The 20,006-nt window shown below is 34.7% G+C and overlaps 3 protein-coding genes across 3 annotated transcripts; 2 read left to right on the top strand and 1 right to left on the bottom strand.

The window, feature by feature from the left end:
• The first annotated feature begins 396 nt into the window (after positions 1 to 396).
• Positions 397 to 5,350, top strand: LOC106718754 (kielin/chordin-like protein). The gene is made up of 5 exons (XM_014512921.2): positions 397 to 646; positions 2,341 to 2,565; positions 2,953 to 3,145; positions 3,361 to 3,488; positions 4,236 to 5,350. Exons 1-5 carry the CDS (start codon positions 397 to 399, stop codon positions 5,348 to 5,350), a joined length of 1,911 nt encoding a protein of 636 aa, XP_014368407.2.
• A 1,012-nt stretch (positions 5,351 to 6,362) lies between these two features.
• Positions 6,363 to 8,453, top strand: LOC106718674. Its single transcript, XM_014512826.2, has 2 exons — positions 6,363 to 6,506; positions 7,170 to 8,453. Exons 1-2 carry the CDS (start codon positions 6,488 to 6,490, stop codon positions 8,414 to 8,416), a joined length of 1,266 nt encoding a protein of 421 aa, XP_014368312.2. The 5' UTR covers positions 6,363 to 6,487; the 3' UTR covers positions 8,417 to 8,453.
• Positions 8,454 to 9,954: 1,501 nt separating this feature from the next.
• Positions 9,955 to 19,779, bottom strand: LOC106718731 (GMP reductase 1). Its single transcript, XM_045684492.1, has 8 exons — positions 19,611 to 19,779; positions 13,069 to 13,188; positions 12,897 to 12,987; positions 12,336 to 12,502; positions 11,453 to 11,518; positions 11,149 to 11,271; positions 10,660 to 10,876; positions 9,955 to 10,174 (listed from the first exon to the last, which is right to left on the bottom strand). Exons 1-8 carry the CDS (start codon positions 19,695 to 19,697, stop codon positions 10,005 to 10,007), a joined length of 1,041 nt encoding a protein of 346 aa, XP_045540448.1. The 5' UTR covers positions 19,698 to 19,779; the 3' UTR covers positions 9,955 to 10,004.
• Between the last annotated feature and the right edge of the window lie 227 nt (positions 19,780 to 20,006).

Raw genomic sequence — 20,006 nt, 5'->3', positions numbered from 1 at the left:
GAATTTTTAAGTTTATTAGAAAATGATTTTTAAATTTGTTTTGTGTATTGCGTGCTGGCTTTGTACAGTACAATGTTCTCTGTGTGAGTATTGTTTAGAATTTCATAATTTTAAAACGAGTAAGAGTATTAAATTAAAAAAAAAATCAATTTAGGTCGTATAGGTTATAAGTTACATTAGTAATGACTAAGAAATCTACACTTAATTACGACCTTAGTGAACATTCAACGACAAGTTTCAGTAATTTAATTTGTTAATTTTAATTCAGCAAACGTATCAAGTGTTCCCGAGTATTTGACTATTAAAGAAGGCGACCCTTGCGTTAAAGGCAAAATGTACAAAATATCTTGCAACACTTGCCACTGTGCCGACACTAACGTCCTCTATTGTACTAAAATGGCTTGCTTAGAACATGAAGATATCAAACGATTCAGTTTAATAAAGAAACGAAGCCCTCAGAGAAATTTAAGGGAAGGAATTGAAATGGAAACTAAGAAAGATAAAAAATATTTGCCCGACTTACCAGAAGGACGATGCGTACCGGGTAAATTATATAATAAGGAATGCCAAAAGTGCTACTGCAATTATAATGGAAAACCTTTGTGTAATCCATCAAAGCCAGCAAAATGTAAAGAACCGCCAAAAAGTAAGTCATTATAATTTTATTTGTAGAATATCTCAAACATTTTTGACTAGCTTTTACCCGCGACTCCGTCCGCGCGGAATAAAAAATAGAAAACGGGGTAAAAATTATCCTATGTCCGTTTCCTTGTTCTAAGCTACCTGCCCACCAATTTTCAGTCAAATCGATTCAGCCGTTCTTGAGTTATAAATAGTGTAACTAACACGACTTTCTTTTATATACGAGGGTGAATCAAAAAGTTCTTAGAAGTGCATATATATGAAACCTTTTTGGATCAAGTTCGATATTCAAATTAAAGAGTGTCTATCACACTATATTTATGCAGACTGTCACTTGTTTTTGTCAGTTCGTTCGCATGTAATACATTTTTTTGTGCAACGAGTTGCTAAAAAGTCAAAATTATGGATAAAAGTGAGTTACGTGCGGTGATAAAATATCTCAGTTTGAAAAAAATGTCTACGAAGGAAATTTTTTTGGACATTCAGCAGACATTAGGGGGTGATGCTGTACTCTATTCTACGGTTGCGTACTGGGTGGCTGAATTTAAAAGAGGTAGATCAAGCTGTAAAGATGACCCGCGTTCTGGGCGGCCTTCAACCTCCGTTACAGACGAAAATGTCAAAAAGGTTGAGAATCTGGTTTTGGAAGACAGAAGAATGACTATAAAACATATAGCTGAGATCCTAAAGATATCTTTTGGTAGCGTTCAATCCATTTTAATTGATTCACTGGGGTTCAAAAAAGTGTCTGCAAGATGGGAGCCACGAATGTTAACCGACGAAAACAAAAAGCGACGTTTGGAAATTTCCAAGCGTAATCTCGAAATGTTCCAGCGTGATTCGGATAATTTTTGCCATCGTCTTGTCACCATGGATGAAACGTGGGTCCACCATTTTGATCCTGAAACTAAAAGACAAAGCATGTCTTGGAAACGACCATCCGCTGGCAAAGTTATGGCCTCTGTGTTCTGGGATAGTGAAGGAATCCTTTTTATTGATTACATGTCAAAAGGCCAGACGATTACTGGACCCTATTATGCAAATTTAATCCCGAAAGTGCGTGAAGCGATTAAAGAAAAACGTCGTGGAAAACTGTCGTTGGGCGTGTTGTTCCTTCAAGATAACGCTCCTGCTCATCGATCGGAAGTTGCGCTCAACGCAATCCGCTGTGCTGGCTTCAATCTCCTTGACCACCCACCATATTCTCCGGACTTAGCCCCAAGTGATTTTCACTTATTTCCAAAATTAAAAGAGGAAATTCGTGGAACAAAATTTCACGATAATGACGCGGTTATAGCTGCCGTAGAGGACTTTTTCGAGAGTCACGAAAATAATTTTTTTCACAAGGAATAAGGAAGTTAGAAACGCGTTATTCTAAATGCATTGCATTGGAGGGAGATTATGTAGAAAAATAAAATATTATTATTTAAATCTTTGCATTTTTTAATATTGATTCCAAGAATTTTTTGATTCACCCTCGTATATAGATTTTTGAGAGGCGAACACAACAAAAGGAGTTCGTAAATACAGTCAAAAGCTTTTATAACTATAGAATATTTAGTTCCAATAAATGATAGTGTATAACCCGATATTGTATCGTTTATAAGCTAGTTATATAGTGTTATACGTAATAGGTTTACCATTTTTAAAAGGTCACATTTGACACTGGAAAATGACTCAATATTTAAACCTTCCCAGTAACGGATGTCTCCACACCAATCGATGTGAGCCCACCAATCACAAACAAGGAGTTCTGGCAGCTGCCAATCCTACCGCATTCTGCTGCGAAATGCCAATCTGGCAAAATGTACCTGATAGACTGCAACACTTGCCTTTGCTTAGACAACGGCAACCTCTTGTGTGAAACATTGTTGTGCCTCAACAAAGATGAAGAGAACGCTATAAAGGCGAAAAAGTGGTCAGGTACATTTTTTGAGATTTATATATAGTAAACTAGCTTTTACCCGCGACTCCGTCCGCGCGGAATAAAAAAAAAAGAAAGAAAACGGGGTAAAATTATCCTATGCCCTTTTCCTGGTCCTAAGCTACCTGCCCACCAATTTTCAGTCAAATCGATTCAGCCGTTCTTGAGTTATAAATGGTGTAACTAACACAACTTTCTTTTATATATATAGATATATAGATGAAGGGTGTCTTAAACGTGTAAAATCGAGTGAAGTCATTTAGTAAAGTACAAAAGCTTCAGTAATGGATATTTGATCTCTGAGAAGCATGTAAATTATTAAGCAGTGTATATTTGAACTAAAATCGAATAATTAGTATTAAACTTAGGTAACTTATATCACACAGGGGTAAAATGTAAAAATGCCGACGAAACTCTCTCCGACCGTTGCATTCGTTGCGACTGCAATAACAACATCACAGAATGTCGGCCAGTGCTTGGCTGTGCGATGCCAGCCCTGATGAAGTTACATGGCAACACCAAGATGCGCCTCAATCTTGATGTCAAGAAGGAAAAGTGTAAACCAGGCGCAGTCTACAAGTACGATATCTTTTGTTTTAAAAAGTAGAATAAGTGATGAAAAGCTTATGTTTGCCTTAAGTTTATCGTAGCGCTGGTGGTCGATTTGGCCACCATTTTGCTCCACTAATCATTGAAGAATGAGGTATTATTTGATTTGTATTCTATTTCGGATATTTTAAGGGTAAAGTCAATCGATTTTACAGTATTCTTAAATGAATTATTTTTTCTCCTAGAACTGACTGCAACCACTGTTACTGTCAGCCGGATCTGTCACTGCGATGCACGCAGAAGTCCTGCCTCAACTATCGACAGGCCCTAAAGTTAAAGAACCTACGCTCCTATCTTCAAAAACATGGCCTCTAACACACAGTAGAGACAGAAAAATAGTTTAGTTTTTAATCTGCAAAAAAAAGTATTTAAATAAACAAGAAACACATGCTCTTTGTTTTTTATTTTCTTTACTATATAATGTACTATAATATTTTTGGGTTCATCGTTTATTACTTGCACCCAAAATCGACCTGATACGGTGCTTACCGCTAATGTAGTTAAAAAATACTAATTTGCGTCTTGCTGGTGAGGAATGGTTTTGAAATACATACCAATAATACTTAAATATTATTTTAATTAGATATTTGACTTGTCGAAAAAGACACATTAATAAATAAATGAAAGTCGAAAGCTAGAAATTCAACCAATTACAATATGGCGTCGATCAAAATTACGTACAAAGAGAACCAACTTGTTTAAGAACCATCGACAAAAAGGAAAAAAACTCTTATTGATGATAGATTTTCATGTTCTTTGGCAATTAATTATTGTTTAGTGTTTTATCGCGTCGTTAATTTTTATATTCATTTGATTACATTTTGTGCAATCATGTGTTTAAATTCATATCGGAATAAAAAATCATTTTTTTTTCAATCAATTAATTCAAACATGTGGTCGTTAAATTGTGTATTTATTAGTGCAACATTATTGAATGTTGTGTTTTCTAAAAATTATACAGGTTATTTTTTTATATATATTGCCATTAACAAATAAATATTCAAAGAAAATTAATACAGTAAATAGATTTATTTATAAAATAATTACACGTTAATTTTAGATGTCCCAGTGATGTTGAGAATGAATAAATTGGAGACCAGAACATTATCGTGTCAACCTAACATAACATATGTGAACGGCTTAGAAGCTTGTGTGTGTACGAAAACAGGTCATTGGCCTAGTGAAAATTGTACATTTCTTTTTGAAAAAATTTACAATGACACAGTTTTCAAAGGCAAATGTAAAGAGGACTCTCATGTAAGAGTCCATTGCAATATATGTCAATGTAGTAACAGAGGAGAAATAAACTTTAACAGATGTACTCGACACACATGTGAAAATGGTAACGTATTGAACAATACTCGAAAATCCATAGAATCGATACCAGGCAAATGTAGTCCTAAAACATGGTATTCTTTCGCACCTTGCCAATTATGTTATTGTGTTAACGAAAATAAATTAGTATGTAATCCAGCAAATAAACATTTAGAAAAGCTTATATTGGGCAAATACAGTTTCTCTGTCTGTGGTGATATGTTCTTGAAGGACACTATTGATTTAATACCATTCACAGGTAAATTATTAAGATTAGGAGCTAAAAACTTTGAGCAGAATAATACGCTCGAAATTAAATATGCCCCTGTACCCGTTCCTCCTGAATACAATGACGTGCAAAACGAAGAAACAATGAATGCACAAAGAATGTATGTAGATAGAAGTTCTGACTCAAATTCTATTGAACCTGAAGACGATGATATGAATTTGAGTAGTTTTAATACTGGAACACGAATGCCAGAATTAGATAGGATATCTTCTGAGGAACATGTAAACATTCACAAGCAAAAGAGCGAAGAAATTAATTCTGAAGTTGATACTCCAGTTAAGAAGAAACAAAAAAAAGTTATCAGCAATAAATTTGAAAATAAAGCTGAAGTACCTTCAAAAGTTGGTTTGAGAAATCAAGACACAAAGTCGGGAGAGACATTTTACCGTGAATTTAATTTGTCGGATATTTTTAAGAAATTTTTGGGGCTTCAGAAATCACCAACAAGGAGAGCGGTTTCATTAGACTCACGTAGCGCTTGCAAGCCTGGTACAGAAATCGTTAAAGACTGCAACATGTGTTACTGCATGAGAAATGGTAATTTACTGTGTACGAAGAAATTATGTATCTAATAAATATTTAAATACATAATATATTTTTAATTTTTACCACCATTTCATGTTGTCCATTTTAGAATCATGATAAGTTAAGTAAAAGTTGATAAATTCAATTTACATCAAACTAATTAGTACAATTGTGATGTGGGATCTTATTTCAAAAATGTTTTACGTTAATTGTGAGAGTGTATGAATATGCGTTTTGAGCCTATTTCAAACTGACTCCACTAACATCACGAGTCGAACTGTCTCTATCGAACCCCTACAATACTTTAGTTAATTCCTAACCATCGAGAATGATTGCTAAACACATTAGCACATCGGACCAATTTTGAGTGATCCACACTTAATTAAAAACTTTGGTAGAGTTAGGGAATATAATTTTTTTTTGTTTATTTTTAATCTATCATATTTTTAGGCAAAATTTAGTGGATTTTGTTTCGCGTCATTTTCAAATGTGATGCTAATAAAACTGTTATTAACTTTGCTAATTTTAACTGCGACTTAATTAATTAGTGATTGATTGTGAAAAAATCAATTAATTAAAATCGATTTGATTTGTATTCACATTTCGGTTTAATATTTCGAACAAAATCGATTTTGTTGATTAATAGAATGTGTTTGTTATTTTTCATATTATACCTAGATATTTTTTCATATGTATTTACTGAACAATATGAAAAACGTAAGTACAATTTATTGGGGTTAGGTAAAAAATAATTTACTTTTTATAAATAATTTATGAATTAAATAAATAGGCTGAAACATAAAGTTTTCTGAAGTTATTGTTCATCTATATCAAAACCTACTTTTAAACGTCTTAACCCAGGACCGGTTTTAGGGTACGAGTAGTGCCAAGACACTTACTGCCTTAACATTCATCCAAAAATATAAACCTGAGTCTCTTTCTGCTGTCTCTACCACTGTTAAAACAACTTAACACGTCCAATGCTATTTTCCCTCTCATCCTTGTTGAAAATAAACAGAGATAACAATATTTTTGGTAATATTTTCATATTAGCGGTGGCCGCGAAACTCTGGCATGAACGCTGTAAGAAGAATTCGCACGTACTGAATGACTGCAACTGGTGTTGGTGCGACGACTCTACCTATCAGTACAGATGTAGTGCCCGAGTCTGCGGACAGGTCGATATGTTTGGACACTTCAACGGTCAGTATATGATATTATGTACAGGTTATCTCCGAATATAACTACATTAGAAATAAAAATATTGCACAATTAAGATCTGTAATAAGGGACTGGTTTTTACTAGTTATTGTTACATTAGCTGTCCGCGACTCCGTCCGAGCGGAATTAAAATAAACTTAATAAGTAGCCTATGTGTTCTTCCAGACTATGTTCTACATGTGTGCTAAATTTAATCAAAATCCGTTGAGCCGTTCTGGAGATACCTTCAAATAAACATCCATCCATTCATCTAAACATTCGTATTAATAATATTGGTATGATTACTGGCTCTTTAGTAGCTGACTAGGAACGAGATTATTTAAGTTACTAATTCTTTTTTTTATATCATAAGGTGGGAAATGCACGAGCGGCCACCTGAATTCACCGAAATAGTAAAGCGACGCTGTCCATAGACATCCACAATTTTGCCTATATCTAATCGACGGAGGACTAATAATTTCCCTATATTTACCGGCTAAGGGTTACACAACTTAGAATGGAGTAGGGCTTACCCCATTCTTATTTTCTTTAAGTAATTAGAATGGAGTAAGGTTTACCCCATTATATGTTGTCGACACAAGTTTTCGTCAACCACATCGACTAATCTTTAGTTATTTTATTTACTATATCTTTTATTGTTGTTAGATGCCATTAAAGAAATAAACGTTGGAATGGAAGGCAAAGGTAGCTGGCGTTCAACGGAATCAGCTTGCGTCCCAGGAGCTTACTACCGACGTGGCACTGTCCTTTGCGTCTGCAACGAGGACGGCTACTGGCCTAACCCTGTCTGTAGAGATATCTTCCGAATCCTACACTCCGTTGAAGTAACCCGAGGTATTGAAGTTACTCAGAAATGTGAACCAACGAAATTATATCTAGTAAGTTGCAATGTATGCTTTTGTCCGTCGACAGGACTTTTAAATTTAGAATTCTGCACAAAATTAACATGCTCCAATGAAGATCCTGTTTTAAACGCAACTTCTGTAACCGAAGTGAAACCAGAGCCTAAAGAAGATATAGAAGTATACGCAACTTGTAATACAACTATGTTATATACACTCGGCTGTCAAACTTGTACTTGTCTACGTAATAATAGACTACTCTGTGACAATTGTACATCTGTGGAGAAAAGTAAAATCAAATCTAATACTACAAACACTAACGAAACGATTTGTGAAAATTACGAAATCGGTCAAATATTTAACGTCGAATGCAATTTATGTTTTTGTGATGAAAACTCATCTATGTATTGCACGACTAGACAATGTTTGAAACGATTTCCAATCAAACCAATACAGCTCAGTACATTCCAGTCCAGTTTAACACCTATAGATGACTACGAATGTCAACCTGGTACAAAATATAGTCGAGACTGCGACGTATGTTATTGTGAAAAACAAAACGGTGTAACAGCATTTAGCTGTACGATAAAACAATGTAGTCCTAAACCTAAAATGGATCTTGTAGTCACAGATTGTGTTGAAGGTACTATATACGAAAGGAACTGTTTGATATGTCGATGTGACATATTAGAGGTTAAAAGGGAGACTTGTATAGTTGATAAAAGATGTTTAAGAATACATGGAGACAAAGAAATTCATACACCTGGATTAGAATTATTATACGGCTATTGTCAACCATTACATATTTATACAAACAATTGTAATATTTGTCAATGTGCTGCGAATGGTAAATTATGGAAATGTACTACTAATAATTGTGTAAAACCAGCTCCTATCATTGTTGATTTGGTGCCAGTGTTACCGAAATATCCCGATCCATGTCCGAAAGGAGGTTCTTATAAAATAGATTGCAATGTATGTTTTTGTTTGGATAATGGTAATGCTATTTGTACTACAAATGATTGTGAAAATAAAGAAAACGTAAAGTGAATTAAAATACATTAATAAATAAAATATATAGTCTAACTAGATGTCACCAGCGACTTCGTTCACGCGTAATTAAAAAAACTGATAAGTATATGTTCTTCCAGATTATGTTATATATCCGTTCAGTCGTTGTGGAGATACCTTCAAACATCCATCCATCCATCTAAACTTTTCCATTTATAATATGTATGATTAATTGTAGTGTTTTAAAAACGAAACAATATAATTTTGCATAGACGATAATAAGAAATGTAAAAAATATGTTTCGTTTTTTAATTTGTTGTGTTTATTAATAACATAAACTACATCACAATAAGATAATATTTTATTTCAAATAACATTCTTAAATTACATTTATGATATATTAATAATAACAATGCAATAAATTACATTAAAATAATCAACTTAAAAATATATTAACTAAATCGTTATTTTTGTGCTACATATTCAATAAAAAAATGTTTATAAATAGAATTTTAAAATAATTTGTTGATTAAAAAATTATAATTACTTTATTAAAATTCGTTCCATATTTTCTTTTAGAGTATATTTAAGTCTGTTTATTTTGTATTTCCTTTTTTAATTCTTTGTTGGTATTTTTAACGCAATATTTCAAATAATTTCACGGAATTTAAAACATTTTTTAACACTTGAATATATCACGGATCTTTCTGCATTAGATTTTTGCTACTTACTCTATAAAGTACATTACATAATGTAATGTATGAGATAACATTGTAAATATATAGCACCAGCGAATTAATTGTAGCGTTGACAGAAACATATAAAGTAAGAATTTTTCTACATGTCATAATTAAATGAATCAAACTTTCGTGAGACATTATCATTAACTAATAAAGGATCAGCTAAAGCACTCACGTACATATGTACGGTGTCGGCACCGACTAGTTGACATTACAACGACGCTTTGGTATAAACCTAGTCAACGACGCCGGCACACCTCGCGCCCCCTGCCCCCTAAGAGCGCAGGCACGCAGTGAGCGACGTGCCGCGTCCGCGAAATAATACCAGTCCCACTCACCCTGACGGCCCCCGTTGGGCTCGAAACTAGTCGGTGCTGACACCGGACATATGTACGTGAGTGTTTTAACCGTTCCTATATTAGTTAATCATAACAAAACATTTTGTTGCCCAGATAAAATTACTATAAAATTGTTTTAAGTTTTAAATCATTGCTAACAAAATTTTAACATACACACTATTGAATAATCAGATCACCAAGTAATTAACATAAGATTCATTATTCAAGGAAATGTTAAAATGTAAGATACATTTTTACATTTCCAAAAATAATTTGAAACAAAATTTTTTCGGCCATGTTTTTCGAAAGCGTAATCTGATTTTAATTAATAATATTATTTTAATTAAATTTCAACTTTTTTTTATTAATTAATTATTTAAAAGTTTTTTTTATTACAAGCCGGAACATTAATTTTTATTTGATTTATAATTTAAAATTTATTTTATTTATTCAGAGAAAATTTATTGAATTTAATTTTTAATTTAATTTTTTTTTTCAAGATATTTTCAATATTGAATTAAGCTATCGAAAGTACCAGGATGGCATAAGTTAAGAGAATGTATCGTTGACTTGCCTGCAGCACCGTATGAATGTGGCCCGTCTCGGCAGTTCCCTGAGCCGCGCCGCGCCCACGTACGTGCAGGCGGACCTCAGCCCCCCTAGTATGTCTTTCACTGTCACAGCTACATCACCTCTGTACTCTACTTCTACCGTCTTACCTGGAAATTATGAAGTAAGTTATAAGCTAAAACCCGGTCAAAATAACATTAGACTAGAATCTGATGCCGTCGCAGCGATGTGTTTTATACATTAAAATTTATAGGGATTATACTATATTTGGTATTTATGCATAATGCCTGGTTTACATAAAGCCAGTACAGTAGAACAGTAGCGCTCAATCAGAGCTGGCATATAACTAGCATAATCTAAACACGAACTGGTGCCAGTGAGCTTATACAGTCGTTGCCAGGCCAACGCTACTGTCCTACTGTACTGGAATAATATAAACCAAGCATATAAATAAAAACTATCATGTTATTTTAGTTTGAAAATACTAAAGTCTTGAGTATTAAATATACACAAGTTCCTGTAATTATGTATTTAATGAATTTAGAATAAACATATTCAGATCTAAGTTCAAGTCTGTCACATAAAAGCTGTTCTAAGATTGCACATAATGTTACGGTTGAATGTGTAGACTCACCTTCCGACGACCTATAGTCAGCCACACCACCGGAATGCTTCAACATGGCGGTAGATGACGACATGCCGTAGAACAGCTTCACCTGCTTGCCATCGGGCTTGGTGACCACATCGCCGCCGCACTGATCGTGACCAGCGAACATACCGCCCGCCATCACGAAGTCCGCGCCAGCACCGAATGCCTTCGCAACATCTCCGGGACATGTACATCCACCATCCTGGAATCAATACGAATATATTGCACAAAATCCAAAAAAAAAAACACAACGAACACAAGAATACCGCGATCTAAAATGATTACAACGCCATCTAGAGATACATAGTACAAACAAAAATTATCAAAATTACTAACTGTTTAGTTTTTAATTTTTATAGTGAACTATTGTAAACACTAGTTCCTAGTTTTTTACTTATAATATGCAGACTTAATACCCGCGCTTGTTTTGGCATATTCAGGCAGAAAGATAGTTTTCTTCCTGACGTAACTTACAGAAATAATATGTCCTTTGAGTCCGTGGGCTGCGTCTGCACACTCTATGACTGCGGACAGTTGCGGGTAGCCCACACCAGTCTTGATGCGAGTCGTACACACCGACCCCGGACCTATACCCACCTGGAAATTTACAAGCAAGTCTCTTCTAACAAGGTGAAAAATTTGTAAACTAACAAAAACTACTGACGAAAATTGTTGGAATTAAATTACAAAATATCTGTAAAAACACATGCTTGTTTGGTATAACGTAATAGTGATTACAATCACCATTACGTTATACTTACTATGTATGTTGGCATACCTTGATTATGTCAGCGCCTGATAAGATGAGCTCTTCAACCATTTCACCTGTCACCACATTGCCAGCCTGAAAATTATAATACGACTATTTTTCACACAATATAAGCCCTCGTTCGCACGGGCGCTATTTTAATGCCACGTTAAAACTCTACGTTGGCGGCTCTCGAAAAACGCTTTAAAATCACTCTTGTTCCGTTCGACTAGTTCTCAAATTGCAATACTGCAATGAAAAAGCATCGCGTTTTAAAACCGCGTAATAAATGTATTCATTGAAAATACATTTGTCCTATTAGAACGTTTATTTAACGCGCAATAAAAACATGTAAGAATGAGGGATTAGTCTTTATCTTACTAATATTATTAATGCGAATTTTTAGATGGATGGATATTTGAAGGTATCTCTGGAACGGCTCAACGGATCTGGATGAAATTTGACACAGGTGTAGAACATAGTCTAGAAGAACACGTAGGCTACTTATTAAGTTTTTTTTAAACCCCGAGCGGACAGAGTCAACTAGTACGTAGTACTAGTAAACTTCGTTTAAGATTTTCGACATCTAAATTTACATTCATTTTGTTGCCAGCTCATATAACATTTCCCAGCCGATTATTTCGAGCCTAAATTAGGAGTACTGGTCTTAGTAACCACACAGACTCAGCGCAGATTGGTTGACTTCAAACAGATCATTGATTTTCTTCGCAGATATGTGATAAAAATTATCAAAGAATCTTTTTCAATACTAGTCTTAATGTCCACTTTAACTAAACATTTATGCTATTAACACTCGGTAATTTCTTCGTCCATAAATATTAAAAAAAATTATTTTAATGAAGTACAAAAAAAAATCAATAAATAAGTACTTACATAGCTCAAAGTTACTTACAATAATTGTATGCGTAGGGTATGCGGCACGTACTCGTCTTACATACTCTACAAAGTGCTGCGAGTATCCATTGGCTACATCCAGACAGACGAACTTTAGATCCTTTATGTTGTTTAGAATCTCTGACAGCCGGTCGAAGTCCGCCTCCGCTGTGCCCGAACTGGCAGCTGAAGGAGACAAAGATTTAATACCGCATTCAGATTAAAAGGACTAAGGAAGACCGTATATATCTATATATAAAAAAAAAAGTCGTGTTAGTTACACTATTTATAACTCAAGAACGGCTGAATCGATTTGACTGAAAATTGGTGGGCAGGTAGCTTAGAAGCAGGAAACGGACATAGAATAATTTTTACCCCGTTTTCTATTTTTTTATTCCGCGCGGACGGAGTCGCGGGTAAAAGCTAGTATAGTATATTTCTTATATTAAACCTACACTAAGAGACACATTTAGTAACCGGTTAAAAGGATGATATTCTGGATCGAAACATAATTGGAATTTGCACTAGTGCTTAGGTATTACTTATAAATATATTCCAAAAAATCCGTGACGTGACTTACCCATCTGTTCTAAACATTCGGGATGCTCTGCGGCAAACTTTTTCCATTCATCGATCGTGTAATACTTGTGTATGCATGTGAATAATCCGTGCTGTAACAACAAAAGATTGAAACAAGTTGTTTGGCTCCGTATCTTGACATTCGGGGTATAATGAGTCAATGCTTAGCTTACCTTGGACAATTCTTTAGCCATCTCAAATGTGCCCACTGTATCCATGTTGCTGGCCATCACGGGCACGCCGCGGTAAGTCTGTCCGGAGTTACGGAATGTTATCTCTCGATATAGGTCCACCTGAAGACAAAATTATCAACTGTTAATCGTGGGCAACTGCTAGTATGTAATAAATATACCTAAGCAATAATAATGTAGTCTCCTGAATTCGAACTTACGACCATCACAGGTTACAACCTACCAGTTTAAGCTCTTGGCAAATAGGGCTAGCAATGCCTTGGCCTATGTAGTTACATAATGTTCAGTAATAAAGCAAGCTTTAAATTCACTCTCCCTAATGTTAACAAAGCGTACTTTATCACGCGATCTTGTCACGCCAACCATAAACTAAGAAACCTGCAATTTGTATGCTAATGGCGGGTTTTTCTTTGTTTCTTATCTATCATCCTGTCTAAAGCTTCAAAATTAGTTTGAAATTTTCTATCATACTGTTGTTTGTTATGGAACCAGATGACACTACCATTTTAGGGAAATCCCCATAACATCTGTTATACGTTTGTTAAAAAACGGGGGATTCCCGCTTTAAATACGAGGAGAAAAAAAATGTAAACATTTATAAATAGTTTCTATTGTCGTTCTGTGATTAGTTGCAATAAATTGCATAAAAAATGAATTTGTCATGAGAATTTTGGCAGAAAATTGCCACAGTCTTTGCCTTTTTGACGGCAATAGGTTTAAAACACGCAAAAGTTACTAAAAAGGTTATGAAAATAAAGTCTGGCAATTAAACTTGTCCGCTATCATTTTGGATTACGTTCAAGTTACGGATAGTACCGGTAATGAACGATTGACAAAATTAGTTTCAAAGTCATGGCAAAATTATTCACGTGCGGTCTATTTTATTGCAGTAAATAAACAATTAATAAATTATTTTGGTAATAAACTTTTATATAGATCTTGTTATATAAATACGTTAAGTAATTAACATTGAATTCTATCGTTATTCAATTTCATTTAGGATTCATACAAAACGGCAAATTCATTCAGAAAATTACGTCTTTTCAACTGGTCAAGTAATATTATGTAATGTTCTATTGTTTTTTTTAGTAGAAGACTATAGTGTATGTATACTTTTTCAAATATGTGTGTAGTAATACTAGTTAGTCACAGCGCAACTGCACTCAGCATATCCACTTTAATATTTTTCAATAAATTTAAAATTTTATTCAAGCAAGTGTTATAGGATAAATGTATTTGTTCATTGAATCTAAATAATATATTAAGTACCAAATCAACGTGCAACCAAAGATTTATATCTAATATATAAAATTCTCGTGTCACAGTTTTCGTTGCCATACTCCTCCGAAACGGCTTGACCGATTCTCATGAAATTTTGTGAGCATATTCAGTAGGTCTGAGAATCGGACAACATCTATTTTTCATAACCCCCCCCCCATTTTTTAACTGCGCGCGGACGGAGTCGCGGGCGACAGCTAGTAGACTATATAAATCTTTGCGTGCAACGATACTTAAGTGTTGTTTATTCTTTTTATCATTTACCGTGGGTTTCTCAGATTAAAATCTCCGTTTAAAACATAGTTATCTCTGTTTTGTCAAAGATAATGACAGGGATGATATGTTTTATACAGAGCTTTTTTTCTCAGAAACTCACAGTTAATGCATATCAATTGTAAAAGTTTAGTTTCCACAACTCGCAGCAAACTCATTTTAGTTAGGAGTGACCATCCACGGTGGTCCAGTGCAGATTGGTTGACCAAGCACAAATTTGAATTTCTTCGCCGATATGTGCTGGTTGAACCACGAGGTATTTATTACTTTAACGTAATAATATAAAGGTCAGATAAATGTATACAGTCAAAATCTGTTATAACGACATCGAAGGGACTACTCATATTGAGTCGTAAAAACCGATAGTTGTAACAACCGGTGACAGGTATTAATAGGAAAGATATGTATATAACATTCAGCCAGGACCTTTGATTTTGATCAATTTAACCGGTATGTTGTTCTAAACGATGTCGCCATAAACGGTTTTGACTGTATATGAAATCATAATCACTAAAAGTCTCCTTTAACTCCTATATACAACCACAATGTTTAAAGTTTTGAGGTACACTTTACTAAGAAACCTTTACAAAGTTATGCTTTGGCACAGTAATTTAAATTTGTTTCTAGATCTATAAGTTTTTTTCATGGTAATTTTATTGTACATCATATAGGCCATCTCATATTAATAATGTAAACATTAAAAGATATAATTTTATGTAATTATATTTTACAAATTAAACATAATATTGTATTAGTACATCTGATTTCTCTACACTATGGCATTCTTAGGCGGGCGCGCGTTGCCAGCGTATATCCGCTGGCAGCACGCCAACATATCTCGCCGTAACAATGTCAGCAGAGAGGTGAAATTCTCGTTCCGACGCTCCAAGGTTATATTGGAGAAAAACACTAGCCTTCGTCTTAATATTGCTTAATGTACACAGATAAAACGAAGTTATTTTCACCAAAATCTGAGTATAAAATTTAATATCGTCATCCTTGTCGTTATCTTCGACAAAACAGTGATAATAATATGTTTTAAACGGCGACATTAGTCTCAGAACCCCACGGCTAATGAGGTATTGACATTGTTTTGAACTTCTAGTTTACGAACATAAGTGAGCTTTTGTGACGTCATAAGTAAGTAATGTGTTGCTAATTCCGTTAAATTGTTCTCGATTTTTGGTAGAACAAGATTTTAAATTAATATTTGCATCTTCACATTTTTACTTGAATGTTCAACTTAAAACATATTTGTTACGTTTGAAAACTGTATTTATACAATACATTAACTTAATAGCCATGTCGACACGTGTATAACATTATTATTTACGTAATTCAGATAAAAATGTACTCATGCCGCCCGCGACTCAATGCGCGAGGAATTAAAAAAACTTAGTAGCCTATGTTTTCTTCCAGACTATGTTCTACAAATTCTACATCTATGACAAATTTCAGCGAGATAAATACAGCCGTTCTGGAGATACCTTCTAACAAATATCTATCCAGACATTCGCATTTATAATACTACTATCTGTCGTCCACGACTCCATCCGCGCAGAATAACAAAAAAACATTATAAGTAACCTATGCGTTCTTCCAGACTATGTTCTACATCTGTACCAAATTTCATTAAGATCCGTTCAGCTGTTCCGGAGATACCTTCAAACAAACATCCACCCATCCATCTAAACATTCGCATTTATAATATTAGTAAGATTACTAAGAAGTAAGATAATTAAGTTATAAGATACACAGGAAATTTATTAATATCTGAGTTCCGTTATTAATAATTTTCCAGGTCCAGTCAGTCTTATAAACATTAAATTGTTTCTTACTAATATTATAAATGCGAATGTTTAGACGGATGGATGGATGTTTGTTTGAAGGTATCTCCGGAACAGCTGAACGGATCTTAATGAAATTTGGCACAGATGTAGAACATAGTCTGGAAGAACACATAGGCTACTTATTACGTTTTTTTTAAATTCCGCGCAGACAGAATCGCAGGCGACAGCTATTTCGTTATAAATTCGACTGTGTACTTCATTGAATGTACGAAAAGTCTGATGCATACGTAAATAACGAAAAGTACACGCACTAGATAATTGTAATCGATAAATGTACGTTTGGTGGCGTTGCTTAGCAACGGTACCCTACTTTTATCCATTTTGTCTGGAGAAATACACGTCAGGTAAAATAACACCAACGTGAAGGAAAATCAAACATGGGTGGAAACTGTTGTGTTCCAGTTTACATAACAAGCAAGATTCAATAAACATTGAACAAACATTGGGACAATTTCATTATTTATTTCCGTGGGTGTTTTCACAGTCTCACTTTACTTTGTTCAAGGTTTAATCGACATTTGCCTTGTATTAGGTATATCCAATTGGGTGGAAATGGGAAGGTCGACGAAATTGTACAGCGCCCCAATAGTATCGGGCGTATAATACACTATATATCTCATACTAATCTATATCTATATATATTAGGTCCTTACATATGAAATTGGCGTTTTTCGTACAGGCCACTTTAATCACGAATTTCTCCTCTTTGGTAAGGAATTCCAAATTCAAATTTGTACAGCTATAGACTCATGTATTTGTGGTTCGATGAGCGTCATTCATTTGTTTTTTTTCTTCTGTTTTTTTCTGTTTGCGTCACTCATTTTACAAAATGGAAAACTTAAAATATCGCATTATTTACGAGTACGAGTTCCGCCGTGGTACTAGTGCTGCGGAAACGACTCGAAGGGTGAATGATGTGTATGGCGGTCGTGTTGCAAAAGAAAACACAGTTCGTTTTTGGTTCCAACGTTTTCGTTCTGGAAATTTCGATCTGCAGAACAAGCCCCGTGGACGGCCTAAGACTCAAGTTGATAATGAAGAGTTGAAGGCTATTGTGGAAGCGGATCCATCGCAAACCACGTCCGAGTTAGCTGCAGGCTGCGATGTTAGTGATAAAACTGTTTTAATTCACTTGAAGCAAATTGGGAAGATTAAAAAGCTTGAAAGGTGGGTACCTCACAAATTGACTGAAGCAAACCGGCAAACGCGCGTCGACTGTTGCGTTACATTACTGAACCGGCACAATAATGAAGGTATTTTAAACCGAGTCATTACCTGTGGTGAAAAATGGGTTCTTTACGATAATCGGAAGCGCTCAGCGCAATGGTTGGATCCTGGCCAGCCAGCCAAATCCTGCCCCAAGCGAAAATTAACCCCAAAAAAGTTACTTGTAAGCGTTTGGTGGATTAGTGCCGGTATTGTTCATTACAGTTTTCTCAAATCTGGCCAGACTATTACGGCTGATGTCTATTGTCCGCAATTGCAAACCATGATGGAAAAGCTAGCGGCTAAACAACCTAGGCTGGTCAATCGCTCCACGCCACTGCTGCTTCACGACAACGCTAGACCACACACTGCGCAACAGACGGCTACTAAATTAGAAGAGCTTCAATTGGAAAGTCTAAGACATCCTCCGTACTCCCCGGACCTTGCTCCAACAGATTACCATTTTTTTCGAAATTTGGATAACTTCTTGCAAGGGAAAAAATTCAACTCCGATGGGGCAGTCCAAATCGCCTTCAAAGATTTTATTGATTCCCGTCCGACTGGTTTTTTTAGTAAAGGGATCAATGAACTACCTATGAGATGGCAAAAGTGCATAGAAAATAATGGTTCATACTTTGATTAATTAAATATATTATATTAAAAAATATTCGACTTTTTGTTCCTCCCATACAAAACGCCAATTTCATATGTAAGGACCTAATATAAAAGAAAGTCGTGTTAGTTACACTATTTATAACTCAAGAACGGCTGAATCGATTTGACTGAAAATTGGTGGGCAGGTAGCTTAGAACCAGGAAAAGGACATAGGATAATTTTTACCCCGTTTTTTTTTTTTTTTTTATTCCGCGCGGACGGAGTCGCGGGTAAAAGCTAGTTTTAATATAATTGACAATAGCGATTGTCACAAACATTCGTCCTAGGCTCACTGGTTACGTGAGTACATTGATCGCGAATTTCCGCGGTATTTTAAAGACAATGGCTACGATATTTAGTACCTATTTTTGCTATGACTTCGTGCCTTTTTTGATCGAGATCCTGTGTAAATTGGAGCAGCTCTTGAAGTATCGCTGCAAGAACATCACCAAAACTGTCTTAATTACTAAGACTTTTTAAAGAAATCTTTCGTTGTCATCATTATACAATTAAAATAATGTAAATAGTAAATACAATTGTTACACATTGAAGAACTAAATTTTAATTTTCAAATAGGTATCAATAAAACTCTAATATTTACTCGACGGATCTCCTCCGTTTCTCTCTCTCTATGTCTGACCGTAGACTCGTCGCTCCTGAGGGTGATGACCTCGTTTTTCATAATTTTGTACGGTGTTTCTCCATCACGTGAAGTCTTTGACGATGTGGATGGCGTTATGCATTATGGTTTCAAGCGCGTTTTATATTTGGTCAGTAATGGTCTGATATTACATATTAAATCACATTCTTCAATGCGTACATTAACCCTACAAACTTATAAATAAATTTATACAAAGACCTCAAATGAGTTTCCGCGGCCGAGTCATACTTGACAGTTGTAGATGCCAAAATGAAATTAACATCGAGAAAATCTAATAATAAAATAGTAATGAATTCAACACAACACACAACTATCTTAAGAATCTTTATGTAACACAATCTTATTTAACAAAGATGTGAAAATTAATTCAAGTTGAAAGACAAATGAATGCGTGAATGAAAACAAACGGAATTATTTTTAATCTGTAAAAATTTCCCGCCTGTATGAAAACAATCAGTTCCAATTTACAAAAAATTAAAAAATGATTCATCAAAAAAAAAAACAACAGATGACAGTGAAATAACTGAAAGTTTCCTTTACACAGAACCTTGATAATGCAATTTGAGTAACATTAATAAAAACAATAAATATTTATAACTTACGTCATTTCTGCTACGTAATGTACTTCTTTTTGGCCGTAGGAGGACATCTTTGAAGTCTAATTTAACCTCGTTTATAATATTAGGCATTTTTCACTCAACACTGCAGTCTTAATTTAAAACAAAAAATTCGCGCACACTCTCTCCGCGCCAGTTATCGACTGGCCCACAGACAAAAAATATTACAGCAGTCGCAGCACTGAGGGTTGCCATATATGATCTAAAATTACACTATTATAAGTCCATTATATCATCATCAGCCAATGTCAGTCTATTTCGCTGAAAAAGCCTTTCGCCGTGTACGGACACGAGACAGTAATATTTGGTATCCAGTACTCAGCAGCTCCATTAAAACATTTGTTTGAAAATTTTATTAATTTAATATTCTTTGTTTTCTAA

Source organism: Papilio machaon, chromosome 26, assembly GCF_912999745.1.
Source record: "Papilio machaon chromosome 26, ilPapMach1.1, whole genome shotgun sequence".
Classification (NCBI taxonomy): domain Eukaryota; kingdom Metazoa; phylum Arthropoda; class Insecta; order Lepidoptera; family Papilionidae; genus Papilio; species Papilio machaon.
Note: the sequence above shows the minus strand (reverse complement) of the source record. Positions and strands in the feature narration are given on the sequence as shown.